At 47.5% G+C, this 20429-nt stretch overlaps 1 protein-coding gene across 1 annotated transcript in view; it reads right to left on the reverse strand.

Annotated features, from left to right (window-relative positions):
* Positions 1 to 20429, reverse strand: part of COL22A1 (collagen type XXII alpha 1 chain) — a 297548-nt gene that overhangs the window by 248558 nt on the left and 28561 nt on the right. The window contains exon 3 of the mRNA XM_025394525.1: positions 10132 to 10206. Coding sequence (XP_025250310.1) covers positions 10132 to 10206 — 75 coding nt within the window. The remainder of the gene's footprint in view (positions 1 to 10131; positions 10207 to 20429) is intronic.

Consider the following 20429-nt stretch of genomic DNA (forward strand, 5'->3'; position numbering starts at 1 on the left):
CAGGGAGAAAACATAAGCACCGGAGTAATGAGATGTACAGCTTCGGCTTCAACTCCAGGAAAAAGGTGCAGAAGAACACAGACACTGGCTTTCTCAAGAAAATGTGTGTGCATGTGGTTAAGTGTGAGACAAATGGACGGTGTCCTGGTGGTGTGAGTGCCGCAGGGCCCTGGTGTTCACGAAGCCCAGATGTGTGCTCTTCGCTCACGCAGGCTGGCTCTACGGGCAAACGGCCACCAAGGGCTTTCCTTTCTGCAGCCATATTTTTGCCTTGCATTTGGACTTTACTTGGGTGATAGTTTGGCAGCTTTTAAGTTTCATGATTTTTAAAGAGAGAAACATCAGAGAGGAATAAACTGTCTTCATGAGACTGCATTACTTGAAAGGATTTTGTTTTGTTTTTCCTTAGTTCAGTTTAATTTTCCTCCAAGAGAGGACCTTATATGCATTGTCAATGTAAAGTAACAGAAAAATCAGGGGCTTTGGACTTGGGTGAGGGTCAAGGGTAAGGGATGGGGGTTTGGTCCTGAGCGGCCATGTGTATGTGACACTGGGCAAGTCACATGACCCACAGGAGTCTCGCGTACTTCACCGTGGAAGGACAGCAATGATGCCTACTGGGTAGGGCTCTGTGACAATTGTGTAAGACCCTAAATATGCGTACTCAGCATATGGTGAGAAATTCATACAGTGGGTTTCTTTTTACGAGTTATTTCCCACAACCACCAGCACATGCTCGTCCACATTCCCCCACAGTGGGATGCTTTCTGCAGACCAGGTTCTCAGAGGGGCCTGAGGACAACACTTGTTCTGGAGGCTAACATTGTGACTCAACACCCTCCTGAAACTGTCTCTCTCAGACACTGGCAAAAGCTCTCAACAGGTTACAGGGAAGCTGGTGAAGGCAGGCACCAGGCTGAACCCATCTGTGCACCCCCAGGGATAATATACTTCTCCGTATTGGCACCTAACCTATGAGACTTTAGGAAGAGTTCCTCACTGTTTCCAATATTCTAAGGCACTACTGAAAAAAAAAGAAAAAAGAAAAAAAAAACAAACAGGAAATGAACTTCTAGGACTAACATAATGATTGAAGCCTCTTGGCCTCTTTTACCACTAAATTCTGCCCAAAGAGATTATTTATTCATTCAGCATATGTTTTGGAGAGCCAGGTCCACGCCAAGCGTTGTGTAGGAAATGCCAGGGAGGGAAGCAGGTAGTCCTGATGCAAAGTTTGAGTATTAGAATCGGACAGGTCTGGGTTGTGATCCTAATCACCATGTCTTTGCTAGGTGACCTTAGGCAGGTTGCCTGACATCTCTGAGCACTGGTTTTTTCCATCTGTAAAAAGCAGATTATTTTAGAATGTACCTCATTGCTATGAGACTTAAATGATATAAAGTTCTTCATAAAGTACCTGACATACAGTAAATCACCAACAAAGCACTTTTCATATTTACTGTTTTCTCATCACAATTGCAGCATTCTCTAACGCTCAATTTTGTCCATAGATGTCATGTATTTATTCAACAGATCTTTTTGAGAGCTTGCAATACGCCAAGCCCTGTGAGCTCCACGGTTGCAGCAGGCGCCAACACAAAATCCTGGCTCCAGGAGAACTGGAACTGGTGGGGACCCCAGGAAATAAGGAAATGCACAGTGCAAATGTGCAGTACGATTCCAGGCACGAAGAATCAGTCAGCAGGGGCAGCACTGGAGAGGAACAGGGCTGGGGCGACAGGGAAGGTGCTCGGGGAGGAAGCTACCAGGTAGAGGCCTGCTCTGGCCTGCAATGGTCTGGGAAGGGGGTTCTGAGCAGGGCAAGGTTGCTCTGGGATTGAAGCCCTGTACTTTTTGGATTGGACCGTTCCCCGCCCCTTGCCATCCTGAGGTTGTCAAGTTCTCGGAAAATGACTAAGAGCTGCCATTATGTCATTTTTAAATAGCATTTCACACACTGGCTATTTAATGGAATTCATGATATAATGTTAAATGATATTGGGTCCTTAAGATGGGAACAGTATTTAGAAGCTTCACAATAGATGGAAAAAGCACCCCTCCAAACCGTGCTTGTTTACACACACTAGCGTGAGTGATTCAGCATCTCTGGAGACGGTTGGTTTGTGGGAGGGAGCAGGCACCACAGTCCCACAACCGAGGTCCCCTGTGGTGCATGGGTTGATCCAGCTGAGAGGCCGCCACTGGGCACAGGCTGAGTGAGGCCAGCTTTCCTCACCTCCCAGCTGCTTGAGGACAGGACCTGGCTTGCTAAGTTCGCCACCCGATCCCCCATCCTCGGGACCTGCAGGGCCAGCCCACAGTGCAGATTTGTCAAACTGAACACAGGTCTCACTCTGAGCTGTAACACAGGCTTGGTCCCTGGGAGAGACTGTGTGGAGGAGACAACACTCAGCATGTGGACCAGATATCCTGAGTGAAGTCCTACTAATGAGCTGTGTGGTCTTGAGCACAAGCCTCAACCTCTCTGGGCTTATTTCCTCTGCAGTTTTGTAAAATTGGGATAACAATAACACAGTGTAGTAGACAAGTAAGGGCTATGATAACAATTCACATGCAGATCCCTGTTCCCACACTTTCTCTCCCTGCCAGCTCTCAGGCAATTTACTCAACCTCTCTGTACCTCATGTCTTCATCCACCAAATGGGACATTAAGAATAACCAGTTGGCCAAGCAAGTGGCTCATGCATGTAATCCCAGCACTTTGGGAGGCCAAGGTGGGCAGATCACTTGAGGTCAGGAGGTCAAGACCAGCCTGGTCAACATGGTGAAACCCTGTCTTTACTAAAAATACAAAAATTAGCCAGGGGTGGTGGTGGGTTCCTGTAATCTCGGCTACTTAGGAGGCTGAGGCAGGAGAATTGCTTGGACTCGGGATGCAGAGGTTGCAGTGAGCTGAGATCGCACCACAGCACTCCAGCCTGGGTAACAGAGAGAGAAGAGAAGGAAAGGAAAGGAAAGGAAAAAGGAAAGGAGAAAGGAAAAAGGAAAGGAAAAAGGAAAGGAGAAAAAAAGAAAAGGAAAAGGAATAGGAAAAGGAATAGGAAAAGGAAAAGGAATAGGAAAAGGAAAAGGGGACGGAAGGGGAGGGGAGGAGAGGGGAGGGGGAGGAGGAAGGGGAAAGGGAAGGAAGGAAAAGGAAAAACCAGTCACCAGGCCTGGACAGGACAATGGCCCTGCACAGTGTCTGCCTGTCTGCCAGTGGCAATACACTCTGACTCTACTATTAGGCATTCATGTCTTGGAAAATCACTCTGAGTTTTAAATGAGAAAATGTGTAGGAACATGCCTGAAACACAATAGTTGCTCACTACATGCTGGATGCTCTAATGGGTCCCTCGCCCTGAATGAGAGCATGATCACTCCTCTAAACCTTCACAAGCTCTAGACAAACATGCAGCATGGAGAGGTGGGTGGGTCTCCCTGACACCAACATCCTGTGATCCTGGCTGAGTCACTTTCTTTCTGAGTATCAGTCTCCTCATCTGTAAACTGGGAGAATTTCGGGTGCAATTGGATCATCTCTTGTGTTTTCAGCACCAAAAACTATTGATGATATTTCCCCCAATTTGTGCCATGGTTGGAAGGAGTCCCAGTCAAACTGCATTTCTTGCATAACAGTTCATTTGAATGTGCAGTTTTATGCAGTGAAGAATCCCTTTGTTCAGTATGCCAGGAGACAGGAGTTAACAGAACAGCCACAGTTCCTAGTCAAAGCCATGGGGTTAATCCCAGGTAAAGGTACAATGCACACTGGGCATTAGCAATGTTTAACGCAGCCCAAGGCACTCTGCTCCCACACAGAGTTCCAGCTAGGAGACTGAGGAAGTCATCTGGTTTTGTTGAGCCTGTTTCTGTAATTGGAAAAATGGAGAGAATAATTTATTGCAGGGGTGTCATAAGACCTAAGTGTGATGATGGGATTAAATACCTGGGGGATCAGCACCCAGGAGTTCCTCAGTCAACCCCACTGTCCCCACCTGGGGACCACAATGGGAACCTGTTGACCCAAGTGAAGCTTGATCCCCTGGCAATAGCTCTGCCACGACCCCAGAGCCCCGTGTCTCTCACTCTGGTTATAAGGACCAGGCCTCCAGGGTGCATGACTGGGAACAGTCGCCACGCCCACTAAGGAGGGAGTCCTGGGAAGTCCCAGAGATCCTAAGTTGGGTGTTGGGAAACATTTGCCGAACCCAAGCTGAGAGCACCCTTTCTCCTTTATCTCCCCACTGCACTGCTGTTGGCACAGCCGCCAGCCCACCTGAACAGGGCCTCAATGCCCCAGAGGCTGCAGTCTCGGTATTACCTAGAGACAGAAGCTTGAAGAGTCCCCACAGCTCTGGGCTCCCAAGCAGGCCCAGTGAGGAGCAGCTGTTGGAACTGACTGGGCCCCATATAACGAGGGGCCTTTTACAACCCACTGGGCTGCCCCTGTATTGGAGCCCCTGTGTCTGGAAGTGTCCTGGGGCCTGAGAAGCCCCAGCAGTGGGAGGTGCAAAGTCAGAGCCGGGAACTGCAAAGTGGGCTGGGCCTCTACTTCACAGCACCATCAAACACCACTAAAAACTGACACCCTCATCTGCTTTTCCCCCTCAGCAGTCATACTGGAGAGAATATATGAAACAGACTTGTTTTCAAAAAGCAAGCCTATGCTCTACTTTCTGGTTCCACTTTTATTGGTTTCAGTGAACAAAAACAAAGAGTTGAATACAACAAAACTTGGAACAACAAGGAATTAACTAGGTGGCAGCAAAGGGCACCAAGAAAAAAAAAAGATAAATTGCCCAAAATAAATAAGGGCTGGGAAGGAGAATAAAAAATGTTCCCGAGGAAAGCAGGCTGTGATGCAAGGCACTGTGAGATAAAAAAAGCAATTGTTTCATGCAAAAAATAGAGGGAGCACCTCGCTGAAGCCAGGAAAGCCACTGGACCACATGGTGTCAGGAGACCTTAGCAACGGCCCAGGTCACTGGCTGCATCTGCTGTGCCAGGCACCTACTGTGTGCTCCTCACCTCATCCAGCAAAGGCCGACCTGGATGGAACTTTGCTGCTGCCCTCACACCGCCCCCTCTCCCCGCCCCTCCGCCCAGCTGGTTTAGTTCCTCTAGGAATTTCCATGGGTCTGGGCAAGATGCAGAGAGCTTATGTTTATGGGGCTGCCTCCTCCAGTAGATGGAGAGCTCTTTGAGGAAAGGGATGATTTGATCTGTTTCTCCATTCTTAAAATGCCTGCTGCTTTTGCTGTTCCTGTTTGAGAATTTGAGGGTCGTTTGTGGAAGGAGAGAAGAAGAGAATTAAGGAATTCATGACCCCCTGTAACGGGCGTCCTATGTGTTAGATGATGCGTGGGCTGCTCAGGTTGCAATCATGAACAGGCATCTGGGCTACTGTGGGATATCAGGACCCACGGCAAGGGTACACGGGCTGGGAATGGGGTGGACTGGGGCAGGTCAGGCTGGGCTCTGTCGGCCCCATCGGGGAGATTGGGTTTCTTCCTTCAGGCAAAGAGGAGCCACAGAGGGCTTTAACGTGAGGGATAAATAGCATCTGGTTTCTATTTTCTAAGGTCATTCTGGCAGCAGGGGACGGACGGGTAAGAAGACCAACCAGGAGTAGGCCTGGAGAGATGAGGGCAAGTGAGGAGGCAGGGATGGAAGAAGCAGCTGAATTAGAGGGCTGTTTAGAAGCTGCCATGGGCAGGACTTGGTAACTATCTGGATGGGGGACCCAAGTGGGAAGAGAAAGAAATCCAGGATGTCTGTGGCCAAATTTGAGACCTGCACATGCCTAACATATGCTTTAAGCATTAAGTAGCTAAACTTCTAGAAAAGTTGCCTAACACTTTTATTGGCTAGAATTTGTAGAACATTTGGTTATTAGAGCTGAGAGGGACTCTTGAAGACATTCTGTAGGATCCACTGCTACATAGGTGAGGAAACTAAGGCTCGGAGATGTCAAAAGATTGACCCAAGGCTGTCCGGCTGGTGAGCAGCAGGGCCATCTAAGACCTATGCCTCCAATCTCCTACGTGTATTCCCATCCTTGTGCTCATAGTCCCAGCCCAGATATGCCCTAAAAATAGCCAGAGTCATTTATGGGAAAGCCTGGAGGTGAGGCTTTTGGGGACTGCATTTTTTCCAGAATACAAAAGCTGTCCCTATTACCCGACTGCATTTAAACTGGCAAATCTGAGGCTCCATCTCTTCATAACTCACTCTTCAGCCTGAACATGGCTGGAGCAGTTTTTCGGGGCTGGTTATAATTAGAGGAGACGGTAGATAAAGTAGGTTCTCTGTGCATTCAGAACTGCACAAACTGTATTTGCTCTGCAGACTGAAGGATGCCCAGGTGGCACTGTGATTTCTTTTCCAGGAAGACTCCAAAGAGGGAGGGGAGGCCTCAAGACTCTTCTGGCTGTGGACTGACACAGGAGGGCCCATAATCGAGGTCCCAGTCACCAAACAGACACTTTGGAAGGATCTTCCACATATGCCATGGACTAAGAAATCTGTTCAAAGTCCTGCATTTTCAAGTGTGAGTACACACACACACACACACACACTTGAATCTTCCCAGCAAGAATCAGTTGTTATTATTATTATTATTATTATCAATATTATTATTAAGAAAGGGTCTTGCTCTGTCACCCAGGCTGGAGTGCAGTGGAATGATCTCAGCTCACTGCAACCTCTTCCTCCTGGGTTTAAGTGATCCGCCTACCTCAGCTTTGGCTAATCTTTTCATGCATATTTTTTGTAGAGATAGGGCATGCACCACCATAATTGGCTAATTTTTTCGTGTGTATTTTTTGTAGAGACCAGGTTTCACTATGTTGCCCAGGCTCGTCTTGAACTCCTGGGCTTAAGCAATTCACCTGCCTTGGCTTCCCAAAGCTCTAGGATTATAGGCGTGAGCCACTGTGCCCAGCCAGAATTATTCTTAAGTAGAAAATAATTGCTATTCTTCAGTCTATAGAATGACGAAAAAGCTTTAAATTCATTCTGAGTCACTGATGATGCAGACAGATTTGTTTGTTCATTTGTCTGTCTGCCTGCCTGCCTTCCACCCTTGCTTTCTCCCTCCTTTCCTTTCCTCCTTCTCCCATCCATCTTTTTGTACATCCCTCCATCCAGCTTCCCATCCAACTATTCATGTTTTCATCCTTTGATGAATGCTTCTTATTTTCACTAATTCATTCATATATCCATCCATTCATTCAACAAACATTTGTCACATTCCTCCTAAGTGCCAGGTACTGTCCTCTACTCTTAAGACACATAGAATAAAGCCCAAGTATAAACAAGTCCTGCTCTCAAACAGCCCATATATTTGCTGGGGAGGTAGACAGGGAAGCAAATAATTATCATGCCTTCAGATTGGAGTTCTCAGAATAGAATAAAATGCAAAAAGAGCAACTAATCACCCTGTGGGGCTTCAGGCAGTTTCCTGGAGGTGACTGTTGAGTTGGGCTTTGGGGAATGAATAGGAGTTCACTGCCAGAATAAGGTGAGAATGGGCACACCACACAGAGGTAATATCATCAGCTAAGGGGAGCACCACATCTTTGGGGGCTAGTAAGCATTCCAATAGACTCATGAGTAAGCTAGGACAGAAGAGTCAGAACCTCTCCTGCAGAGTAGGAAGCATGGACTAGATTATAGGAGCCAAGGAATCCAGGTTTTAGAAAGACAGCACTTGATGAAGGGGAGGGAAGAGGTCAGTGCTGGAGGTTGACGTGCTGGTTATAGGGATGCTATAACACTCCAGAGAAAAGACAATAGTGGTCTGGATGGGCCTGGTGGCAGCAAGGGAAGTGCAATTTTCTTTTAACTCTTCCAGCCACCAAGTAGATGCAATGACAGCAAAAGTGCTATGTCCTGTCTCTTGGGCAGTCTGTCTGGGGGTGGCCAGTCCAAGGGGAAGAGTTCAGAATCTACATGGCAACACAACCTATTTTTCTCTTCTTATCACAGGAAAAGAGATTAACTTTTGAGGGTCAGAGTAAGTTTGCCTGATTTTTAAGACAAATATGACTTCATTTCTTCACTCTGTTGAATCAGTTACCTAGAAATACACATTGTACAGTCCAAGCTCCAAGACTGGCCACTCCATGTGGCAAAACAATGACAAATGTGGGCTTTGCTGAGTGGTGGTCTGAATGCAAATCCTGATTCCGCCACAAACTCAGGCAAGTGGCTCAGTCTCTCTGTGCCTCAGTTTTCCCAACTGTAAAATGTGCAACAGTGCATCTTATATAAAATACAGAGGAATGCATCTCATATGCTATGAGGGTAAATGAGGATATGTATGTAAACCCTCTGGCACACAGTAAGTGCTCAGGAGGCATTCATTATTACTATTGCTTTTATTAATCACATTACTGTCATAAGGATTCCCTTCTATGGATATGTGTGTTAGATAATGAATTACTTGAGGGATACTGCTATGAAGGACTCATAGCTTCCAAAGCCACAGGTAGATAATGCAATAAGGTAAGAATTTGCTTTGAAGATGGATATCAATGGGAGGGGTCTCAGGGAAAAGTTGGGCAGACACATTCACACTCCAGTGGACAAAAAATAGATTATCCGAGAGCCAGAGCCTCGCTGGGGATTTCCAAGGCAAAAAGCAGGAGCCTTGAAGTGAAAATGCCCAGAAGTGTTACACCTTGGGCAAAGTATTGGATTGGTGCAAAAGTAATTGCGGTTCTGCCATTAACGTTTTGCACAATTTTTTTTGCACAAGCCTAATAGCTCAGATATAAATATACTTATTTCAAGGAAATTAAGTTAACAAAGTGAAGATGAAAGTCACCTTTATCTCATGTATTAGACGAATAAACCCTGACAGTGATAGCACCCCATTGGGCAGCAGCTTCACACCAGGTGCCCCACCTGAAGAATATCACTGTCTCTGGTTTCCTCTGAAAGTGCTGGTTTATGGGGGAGGTGCTTGAGCAGGGAGTAGAGGCAGGATTCAGGGAAAGAAAGCGGCTGACAGAGTATGGCATGAGCCAGTTACCCTGATGGACGACTGCCCCTAGGAAACTCGGGGACATGGGGTCAAACGTGGACTTCAGAACAATCCCACCCAAGGAGCAGTAGAGCCGGGGTGCTTCTATACCAAGGGTCGCTGGTTGAGAGCTGCTCCTGGGTTGTTCACTCCCTGGCAACTTTTCCGCACTGTGCACGTAGGCAGAGCATCCTTCCACCATTCCAGAAAAATCCCCCTGGCACAAGACGCAGATGCCAGCATCTTTAAGACAGCAGAGCACAGTGACATGGCTAGGTCCCTGGGACACAAGCAGGGATGCCAGGGCCTGCCGAACACCCTCATCCTGACCTCACATGGTTCCCTGCTCGGATGGGGACACATAAGTGCTTAGAATTGGACCCAAGATGATGCAAGAGGAAGAGGAGGGACGCCCAACGCAGGGTCATTGGCAAGAAAAGCAGGGCTGCTGTCCTGCAGTGGCTTCCTGGTTGGGAGTCGGGAGAGAAGAAAACTTCTTTGTCATATGTATTTGAAGTGCTGAGCAGGGTGCCCAGCCACAGGGAGGGCTGGATCCATATTATTGGGATGGTGGGGAGCCGCCTCGGCTGTCCCCCGCAATCTCGCAGCCTTCTATTCTGTCATATGCCTGACAGCCTTTGGTGAGACTCTGCGATATTTCTTTCTGCTGCTGGGTCTGTCGTCACGTGTCTCTTTGTTCTCTCACCCATTGATTCACTCATATATTTATAACTCTGATTCACTCTCGCTTTCACTCCAAAACACATTGATTTATTCAGTCGTTTGCTCACTTTGCCAATCATTTGCTTACTCATTCACCAGCTTCTTTACAAACTCATTCATTCTCATGCATTATTGAGTGACTCCTATAGAATATCCACAGCCTGCCAAATGGAAAATGTGAATGTATGTTCTTTCCTGTTGGATGGTTCTTTGATGAGAGCTGCCACCTGCACGATTCAAACCATTTTATCAGGACTCTGGTGAAATATGGGAACAAGAACAGGGTCAGTGAGGCCGCCCTGAATTGACTAGGGTCATGCTCAGGCTCAGCAAATCATACACCAAAGACAGCACATGTGGTTGCTGTTTTTCCTTACCTGTGATTTCCTTGGTTCCTCCATTGGTGTGCTTAAAGCGATCTCCTTCTACACGAACGCTAGGACAGAGCACATCTGAGGAAAGCAAGAGGAAACAGAGACTGATGAGAAAATGTGATCCATCGTCACCCTGTGAAATATGACAGCACACGAGACCCCACCCTGCCTTGCAGCATGTGAGGTGTTCAATGCCTGGAGAAGATGCGGAGGCAGCTGGCATCTCTGCACTCACTCATGTTTTCATTTTCCCATGTATATGTTAAGCATCAACTCTGCAAATACCGTGTTCTGTACCGGAGTGAAATATGAACAAGGCTTTGTCTCTGTCTACAATGAATTCACAGCCTTGTCCGAGGGAGCCAGACACGGACATCAATATTATCAACAAAGTGGAATAAGTTGTAGATACATGTGCCTGCTGCTGTGGGGTTCAGGACACAGATATACTACCTAATCTAATGCAGGAGGACAGAGAAGCTTTCTTGGAAAGATTCCTTTTGAAAGAACAGTAAGATTTAGCCAGACAGGCAAAAGACCAAAAGGTGATACAGGCAGAGGGAACTTCATTTAGGAAAGCATGCACATTTAGGAAAGCATGAAACCTCCAAGTCAGTAGGATGTCAATGAAATGGAAACTGTGTGCAGGGACAGACCAGAAAGATGTTCCATAAGTCATCTAATGGAGCTTCAGGTCCAGTTCCATAAAAAGGCAAATTCCAAATAAGTAAAACTCAGTTATACAAAAGCAATTCAGTAAGTCATACAATAAAAAATTATTATACAATATTACATAAACATCTTAAAGTCTTCATGAATCCTCACTTCTAAAAAGTTGGAAGAAGGCCAGGCGTCGTGGCTCATGCCTGTACTTTGGGAGGCTATGACGAGTGGATCACCTAAGGTCAGGAGTTCGAGACCAGCCTGGCCAACACGGTGAAACCCTGGCTCTACTAATAACACAAAAATGAGCCGAACATGGTGGTGCACACCAGTAACCCCAGCTACTCAGGAGGCTGAGGCAGGAGAATCGCTTGAACCTGGGAGGCGGAGGTTGCAGTGAGCTGAGATCGTGCCACTGCACAACAGCCTGGGTGACAGAATGAGACTCCACCTCAAAAATAAATAAATAAATAATAAAAAGTTGGAAGAAAAATGAACTCTTTCAGTCCCTCTAACAATTTCGGAAAGAGCATTAACTTTGAATTTTAATGTGCTGAGTCCATGCCGACTGCACTCCCGCCTACCACTGTGGCTTAGAGAAGTCTCTTAATCTGTGTGTCTTAGTGTGGGCACCTGTGGCATGGGAGACCTTAAAATGCACACATTTGTCACAGGGCTGCTTTGAGGATTAGGCAAGATTATGCCTACAATAGCACTGAGAGGCTGTAAGGAGATTCAGTATTCTCATAAATTTAGCACCCAAAGCACCTCACTTACCTCCCTGAAGACCCAGCCCTGCCCGTGAAGCAATTTGGTTATCACACATTATTATTATAATCACACATTATTAGGCAGCTCCACCACCCCATTAGTTCCATATACAATGGCCTGGTCTCATATTTGAGGATATAAGTGTCTCAGTGCACGGGAACAAATGAGATCTTTCCTGATTTGGAAGGAGGTATTTTTAATGTTTATCCTCAGAGGCACCACCAGGTCTGACAAGCACCATGGAAGGGGTTATTTTGGAAACTGCACCAAGCTGTCTGTCTAGCACTACATACACGAACGGGTGCAGGCACAGCACAATATTTAGACAGCTCTACCCAGGACAGCGGCAGCTGTGGGGTGACGATCAATTGCTTTAAGTTTGGCAGCCTGCCAGAGAGACAGGCTGGGAATTGTGTGTCATTTTAATGAGTTTAAAATTTAAGACGGGTTGACTCAGAAGGTTCTATCTATCTTTGATGATGAGCAAATCTCTGGAGGCTGGCGGCTAGAACTCAGAGTAGGCTGCTCCATTGAGTCACATCATCTCTGCAAATTTCCCAAGGGGAGGACCACGAACACAGAAATGATGGAGATTCTACTCAAAGATAGTAGAACTTGCTCAAATTGCTTTAAGGAATCTTTCTCAAAACAACCTGCAAATTCCCTCTGGGGCCATCACTAAGCCTCACACATTCACCAGGCTCAAGGGGCAGTTTATAGTTGAGTTGGTTAAGTCAGAACAAATGGCTTCCAAAATGGCCCTGCAGCCAGGCTTCCCAGGGATGGTGGGGCCCTCGGGGTTTACTTGCTTGGCAAGGAGGTAGGGTTAGCATCCATGGCTCCTCTTAGCCTATAATTGGAAGCCATTCTGCATGTCCTTTTGGCCAAGATATCCCCATATCTTGGAGAATGATCTGTTTATTTCTGTATTCACTCATTTATTCAAACTCAATTCTTTACTGAGCTCCAGATATGTTCCAAGCATTGAGCTAGCTCTAGGGTCACAGAAGTGGATGATACAGACGTCCTAGTCCCTGCCTTCAGGGCATTGCAGGCCTGACTAATACAACAGACTCCAAACATGTGAGTGAAAGAAAGGATCAGTGCTACCGGGAGTCATAGTGTCTCCATGCTTAACAAGGCTCCTCCTCCTGAATCTTAGAGACTGCTCAGCCTTCAACAACCCCAGGGGCTTGTTTCCATTTGTCCCAGCCTGGGTAGGGAGCCCTTCCTCGGGTCCCAGTGTCTGAGAGCTGAAGGCACCATACTGAAGTCACTAATGGGCATGCCTGTCTCCCCAGGGACTGGGAGTCTTCAGACCGGTTGGACCTCAGCTCACCTCTGTATGGCCACTGTCTTTCTAGCTCCAAAACCATAACAGGCCTTCAGTTATTGAGCAGAAATGACTTCTGACAACTGAACTGAGAAGTAAACACTGACTGGTGGAATGTGGAGCCTCCCAGGCATGGGGTTCGTTATGATTTTGATGAGCCACTGAGAGTATTTCATGGGCCCTTGGGCTCCTGCCCTGGAGGTGTAGCAGGCATCATTTCTTATCAGCCCCCATATCCATTTCCCACTTTTTAATTGCTAAATAAATGCCACCTTAGTTCAGAAAGACAGAGTTGTCAGCCCATGGAGCAGAAACACAGTAGCTGCTTGGTCTAAGTCAATTATGATTATTCTATTCCCCACCTTTCCAGACTCACTTGCAGCTAGGGCTGGATGTGTGATTCAGGGCTGGCCAAGGAAACAAATAACAAAAGTTTGCTGTGGATGAAGGAAAGGATTGCTTAAAAAGCTTTTGGTTTTCTTTATGTAAGGGAATAGATAAGTGGATGGGGTGGTGAGTTTACTTTCCCTTCTTCTCCCTTTGCATGTGAAACATAATGTTTGGGGGACTGTCTAGGAGAATGGAGGAAATATCAAACCAGCAATTCCAATCCTAGGTGGGAAGCATAAGATTTAAAAAACAAAACAAAACTAAACTAACAAACAAAAAACTTCTATTTGTTTAAGCCACCATACATGGGTTTTCTTTACTTGCAGTTGAGTGCATTCCAAATTTGCAAGCATTTCCTTCCTGTGGCCCTCACTGATATGCCAGGGTAACCAGCTTGAAGGTCAGATTCTCTTTCTGGATGTCTAAGGACAGTTAATGAGGGTGATGAGAAATGGTGCATTATTTCCTTGGTACAGGAAATACAGACTGAGTTATCTTCTCTATCCCAATAAATATGAAATTCTCAGGTAATCCTTCAGGAGCAGCATAAGAAGTAGTTCTAAATAAAGGACAAGGATAAGTTCTTACGAGTTAAAAATGTGGATTTAATTTGTTCTTAGCTGGTTCACTGGTTGATTTCCCTTTTTGAAAACATGAGAACACAAAAACGAAAAAGTCTAATGACAAAGACACTGCTTCCTTAAAGTCCATTTATTGTCTACCCATTGACAATCATTTTCCTTCACTTTCTAGGTAAGTGGAATATTCTAGACTTCTGAAGATAAAAAAGGTATCTCTTCACACAGCGTGGGTTCCTTCTTACCAGAAGCCTATTGATTGATCAGAGCTGCTGCTCTAAGGGAAAACACCAGGAATTTACTGTAGTCTTTCTGGAAAAACACATCCATTTTCACCCTCAGTTTACCAAATGGCAAAAGGGAGGCATCTGCTTGTCCCTGAGGGGAGGAAAAGGGCTTGCACAACATGGTGTCTGACGTCCTCGTGCTCTATATTGGTGCACCCATGGTTCTGTCTGCAGAACACACAGCCTTGTCATCCCCTGGCTCTCGGCCAAGAGTTTTTCCAGTTGGGAAAGGTGGGTACATGCAATTATTGAGTACCCAGCGTGGGTCAATCATCTGGCTTTGGATTTAACTCACAACAACCATCCTAGAAGGTAGATTTTGTTCCCATTACACAGATATAAAAACTGAGTCCAAGATGAGAAACTCGTCAGATAGGAGAAATGTCTCTGTATTTGAATAAATGCCTACCTGAATCTAGCATCTAGGAAGAGATATGGTGGCCCCATGTTAGGAGATCAGCAGGAGTGGTAGAAACAAGGGAAGGATGCCAGGGCAGCCTGCCGGATACCAGGCAGGAAGCAATCATGGCTCATCCATCACCTCGCAGCAGCCGCTGCTGAGTGCAGCTAACCACAGACAAGATGTATGACATCCAAGTGGGAAGGGGAAGAGGCGGAGGAGGGAAGAGCTGAAGTGGACGCCCAGCAGACACAAGGTCCAGTTCCTCCGCTGCTCCAAGACCAGCCAAGGAATTTTCCACACATCTCCATTTCAGATAGGCAACAGACACATGCCAGGCACAAGGGCCCAGGGATCATGTTAACAAGGATTACACTGTCATGGCTCCCAGGGACTGAGTGCCCACATGGCTAGGTGCTGCACTGGGAATGCCATGTGGATTGTTTCTGAGCCTCTTGACTGCTCTGCGGGAGGGATGTAGTTATCTCCATAAGCAGCAGACACATGTAGGTGGCTTGCTGTGCACCAGACGCTGTTCCAGGCATGTTGAATACATTAACACATTTAATTGAATCCTTACCATGGCTTTACGAGGTAGGTGCTATTATTTACAGAAAGAAAGAAAGGGGGACTAACTTCTTTCTGTAGAAAGAAAGGCATAAAGAAGTTAGTCAACTGCCCAAGCCCACATAACTTGCAGGTGGCAATGTCAGCATGATGGCTCTGGTATCCAGTTCTCGGCCACTGCATGATGCAGCCTCTCCAAGGGCCAGGTCAACTGCCTCAGGTCACCAGCCAATAGGGATTCAGGTCTGTCTGTCTCCAAAGCCTGCACCAGCAGATGGCCAGCTTGCTACTTTCTACAGCAGCCCATTTTGCCTTTTAACAGTCTTGACTTGTAGAAGAATCTTCCTCACTCTGTACCTATAGGATTCATTGGCTTATGCAATGAGAAGCCAAGGCTCAGAGAGGTGAAGTAATTTACCCAACATCACACAGCTGACAAGAGGCACAGAATTGAACCCAGGGAGTCAGATGTAAGCATCTGAGCTCTTAACCACTATCCACAATCTCCGCATTGGAAACCACATTGGTTATGATAACCAGCCAACCACTGAATGGCTATACTGTGTCAGCGTTACACACAGGCTCTCACTTAATCCTCCTCGTGGTTTGCAGGGCAGATGCTATTATTCATATTTTATAGGTGACCAAGTAACTTTCCTAGTAATTGAAAGGGGGAGGGAAATTGTTATTAACCACATCTCAGGGCCATGGTGTGCATTTTTTGAGAAGATGAAGACAACCCAGGGTCCAGACATTGGTTCTTATGCGCAGTTCCACCTCCACCACCTGTTCTGAAACTTTCTGGAGATTACTGGCTTGCATTTCTCCTCTAGGCCAGAGTGTATCAGCACCAGCTGCCTGCCCAGAAGGCCCAGATCCTCTGGGTGGTCAATCCACATCTCCCAGATCCTTTAGGCAGGAGAGAGGGCATGGACAGGGTGCTGCGTGTTTTGTGAAAATGTTTATGCAAGTGTTTCATGGGAAGTCTGTAAAATATGCGGTAGACAAAGTATCGCCAGAAAGGGAAATCCCCCTGGACCTGCTGACAGCTGCAAACACTGACTCAGGGGATCAGGGCCACCTCCCTCCTTCCCTTCCTTTTCTCTATCTCAGGAAGATGCAGCACGAAGAATGAGGGTGGGGCTCTGGCACAGCTGGGCGCTAACTGATGGGAGTTGGGGATGCAGTTATCTTTGTTTGGAGACTGGTGAGGCACAAGAAAGAGTAACAAGGTGAGGGCCTACCAGGGCCATCCCTCCTTTCCCAGCCAAGTGTGAGCTGTGCACCAGTGTACGGACAAGCCAAAAAAGGACAAGACCATGTGAAAGAATCTTGAGCCCCAACGTTGATGGGAGGAAGCTCTGGGGTAAGACAGGCCTCACCTCTTTCATGTCAGCTGCCCCCTGTGTGTCTGTTTCCAAACCCAAAAACAGGGGTGAAAGTCCCTCCCCTTTCCATCCACGGTTGTCCTAAAGGTTAAATAGGATGGACAGTGGATGGGAAGTTCTCAGCATGAAACCTGGCATCTAATAAGTGCTCATTCATTTATTCCTTCATTTACTCAACACGTATTTTCCAAGTGCCTGGCACATATGTCTCAGTGCAAGGAACAAGTGCAAACACATGTACACACAGGCGAGCGGCTACTGCCCTCTTGGTGCTCCCGTGCTAGTGGAGGAAGCAGAGAGCAACGCAGAACAGCACAGAAGCCGACACAGAGAGGAAAGCCAGCCATGGCGTGCAGCCTTTGCCATGGAGGAAATATGCCTGCGACATAGTGGGGCTTTGGGAGCAGGGACACTGGACAGATGCTGGATAAGCTGGTCTGGGAAGAGCTCTAAGGTGAGTGACATCTGAGCTGAGAGCTAAGAAGGAGACCAGTCCAGTCATGGGAAGAGCAGGACAAAGCCTGAGCCTGGAGGGGTTTTGTTTATCATGGGGGTGAGGAGGGGCCAAGCCCCACAGCTACAGTGGCAGGAGGAGAGGGACAGGAGAGGAATGGGAAAATGCCATGCATGCCATGGAGAGCCTCGTGGCCCAAGCCCGAGTCTGGAATTCAGAGAAATGGAGAGCTCACTCTGCCCACGAGTGCAAGGTGGACGCGATTAAGGCTAGGTAGCAGCAGGCGCTGCTCATGGTCATTACTACATGTAAGTGCTACCTGTCCAACAAGGACTTTGGGTGCCAGCCATCATCCATGACTTCAAATGGCCCAAGGGTTCCTCGGACCTCCTTTCCCTCCCAGGAATGGCCCAAGAACCAAGCACCAGTAGGTGTCACCAGAGACTGTGTGGAGCTTTCTCTAGGAGACGATGGGGAGGAGATGGAGGAGCAAGGGGAGCTCAGGGGCAGCAGAGCCTTTGCAGCCTTTTTGTGTGAGAGCCAGCAGACCTTCTGAGACCAAACCTTCCTTCATTTCTTGTTTAATGAACACCCAGTATGCACCTGGCACTGAACTGATCTTGGGCATAAAATAATGGCAAAGTGGCAAGCTCTCTGTCCTCAAGGATCAGCCATCCAGTGGAAAAGGTGGAAATTGATCAAACAAGGCACCGGGGTCTCCAAAATGTCTGTAATGATAGCAGGTGGGGGCGGTAGTGTGGAAGCGCGAAGGCAGGGATGGAAGAGAGGGTGGCATAGCAGGTGGTTGGAAGTGTTGGATGTCTCTACTCGGGGAAAAAGGGATTGGAGGCAAATACAAGGAGGCAGGAATTGGGGGAGTGACGCATGGGAGGTCTGGGAAAGGACCTGGAGGTGAGGAAGAGTGGGGACACATGGCTGGGATGGTCAGCAAAGGGAAGAGCAATGGTGAGATGAGGTAGAAGGGGCCAGAGGCTGGGGTTGGGGCTGATGGACCCTGGTAAGATGTGTCACCCTGCAGTAGGAGAAGGGCCTGGCTGTGACAGGGAAGGGGTGAAGGCAGAGACCAGCCAGGAGGCCACCACAGTGGTCAGGGGGAAGGGATGATGGTGGTTTGTTCCTTGTGGTGGGGGTAGAGGAGAGGAGAGGTAGACAGTCCCTGGATCTATCCTGAAAGACTGGGCAGGCTCTGAAGGGAGATGAGATGTGGAGTGTCTGAGAAAGTGAATGCTCTGCCCTGTGCAGCTGGAATGCTGGAGCCACAGAACCTGAGTCCAGTGGTGGACATTTTCCATGTGAGATATCCTATGGGTGCTCAGCAAGCATCTGGATCTATAAGCTTGGCTTTCAGATTTCAAGGCATGAGGCTTGGTTGGGGCTTTCCATTTGGAAGTTGCTGGAGCAGAGATAGTGTTTAAAGCATCTGGAGTGAGTGAGATCATTCAGCGATACATGAGACAGAGGAGAGAGGTCTGCAAATTAGGTCCTCGCAGCCTCCAATATTGAAATGCGGGGGATGAGGAGTAGCTGGCAAAGGAGACTGAGAAGGGGTGGCCAGTGAGGTGGGAGGAGAACCAGGGAGAGGGAGGTCCGCAGGGTATGTGGAGGGAGTGTTTCATACAGCAGGGAGCAGTCCAAGGCACCAGTTCTTAAATGTCAAGTGAGAAGGGAAACAGGCTGTGCCCAGTGGCTCAGGCCCATAATCCCAGCACTTCGGGAGGCCGAGGCGGGTGGATCACTTGAGGCCAGGAGTTTGAGATCAGCCTGGCCAATATGGTGAAACCCCATCTCTACTAAAATATATATATATATATATGTGTATATATATGTGTGTGTGTATGTGTGTGTGTATACACACACACACAAAAATTAGCAGGGCGTGGTGATACGTGCCTGTAGTCCCAACTATTAGGGAGCCTGAGGCAGAGAATCACTTGAACCCAGAAGGGAGAGGCTACTGTGAGCAGAGATCACACCACTGCACTCCAGCCTGGGTGACAGAGCAAGACCTGGTCTCAAAAAAGAAGGGGCAGCATTTATGGTGAGGTTTGGCATCCTACAGGTCATTGGTGCCCTGAATGATGGGACAAGGGCCCCATTGGAGCAGGTTCAGGGAGAATGGCTGGGCAGCAACTGGAGACAGCAGGTAGAGCAACTATGTCAAACCCATACTCTTCTTCCCCTGACTCCTCATTTCAGAGACGGTCTGAACCTCTAATACTGTTCTCTAATAATGACTCCTGAGGGAGCTGTCTTGGGAAGTTTCAGGAAAACACACATACTCCCAATGCTTCCACAACAGGTCTCTCTCTTTTTAAAAATGTATTAGAAGAGACTCCCTCTTTAATGATTTAAAAATTATTTTCACCAAGAAAATTAGCAAGATGCTAATTACTCTACTTCAAAGTTGGGGTACCCTGAGAGAACACGTGGACTGATTGTTACCTGGTTCAGCTCGAAACCAACAAGTTCATTATTCCAAGGAGCTCAACAGCGTTGAAAAATACCTCCAAACATTTGGGATTAAGGCAGTGGTAGCGTAAGAAGGAAAAGAAAAAGGAAAGACGTGTCAGTTACCGAATCCCTAGATTCAGCAAGCACATTCACGCACCATGACCTCCAACAGCCCTTCTGATTTTCTCAGAGGGGAAGACGAACACTTACAAGAGTAAGAGACTGCTCCAAAGTAACAGAACTCATTAATACTCAGAATTCCAACCCAAGTCTGTCTGACACCCAATCTCCCATCTTCGCACAACAGTGTGACCTGCGGAGATGGCCAAGGGAAAGGGTGAACCACAAGACCAGTGTGGGGTGGAATGATCCATCTGTTGAGCAAGGGTGTGGAGACCCTTAAGAACTCCTTAAATGAGCAGGTTGCGGTAGCTTGATAGAGATGGTGCCTGTGACTGTCACATGGCAGGTGAGGGGCAAGGATGATGGTGCAAGGGTGTCTGGCCATAGGACAGTGTGTGCAGGGGACAGAGGGAATGCATCATTGTGACTGTGAGATGCTCGTGTTCTGTTCGGAGGTTATGATCATTAGGCTGATGACCTCACTAAAGAGCAGAGGAGTGAAGGCGTGAACACATCCTGGGTGTCCACTATCTGCTGGGACATGACCACTACCTGGATCCGAGGGAGGCCACAGGGAACAGAAAGGACAAGAGAACAAGAGTTTCTGCCCTCCTGAAGCCCAGAATTTCAGTGGATTCCATTTCATTCTCTCAACAGCTTTCCTGAAGGGTTTTGACATTCCCAGTGACACAAACACACTGAGGCTCAAAGAGGACAAGTGACCTGCTCCTGGTTACTCTCCTGGGAGGTAGTAGAGGCAGGGCTCAAGGCCAGGTCTAACTAAGGTGATGGAGCCCTTCCCATGGCACTCTGCTTTGGCCTGCTCAGCACACTGTTTGAGTCTCTGCTCACTGCCGTGACTGATGATCACCAAC

Source organism: Theropithecus gelada, chromosome 8, assembly GCF_003255815.1.
Source record: "Theropithecus gelada isolate Dixy chromosome 8, Tgel_1.0, whole genome shotgun sequence".
Lineage (NCBI taxonomy): Eukaryota > Metazoa > Chordata > Mammalia > Primates > Cercopithecidae > Theropithecus > Theropithecus gelada.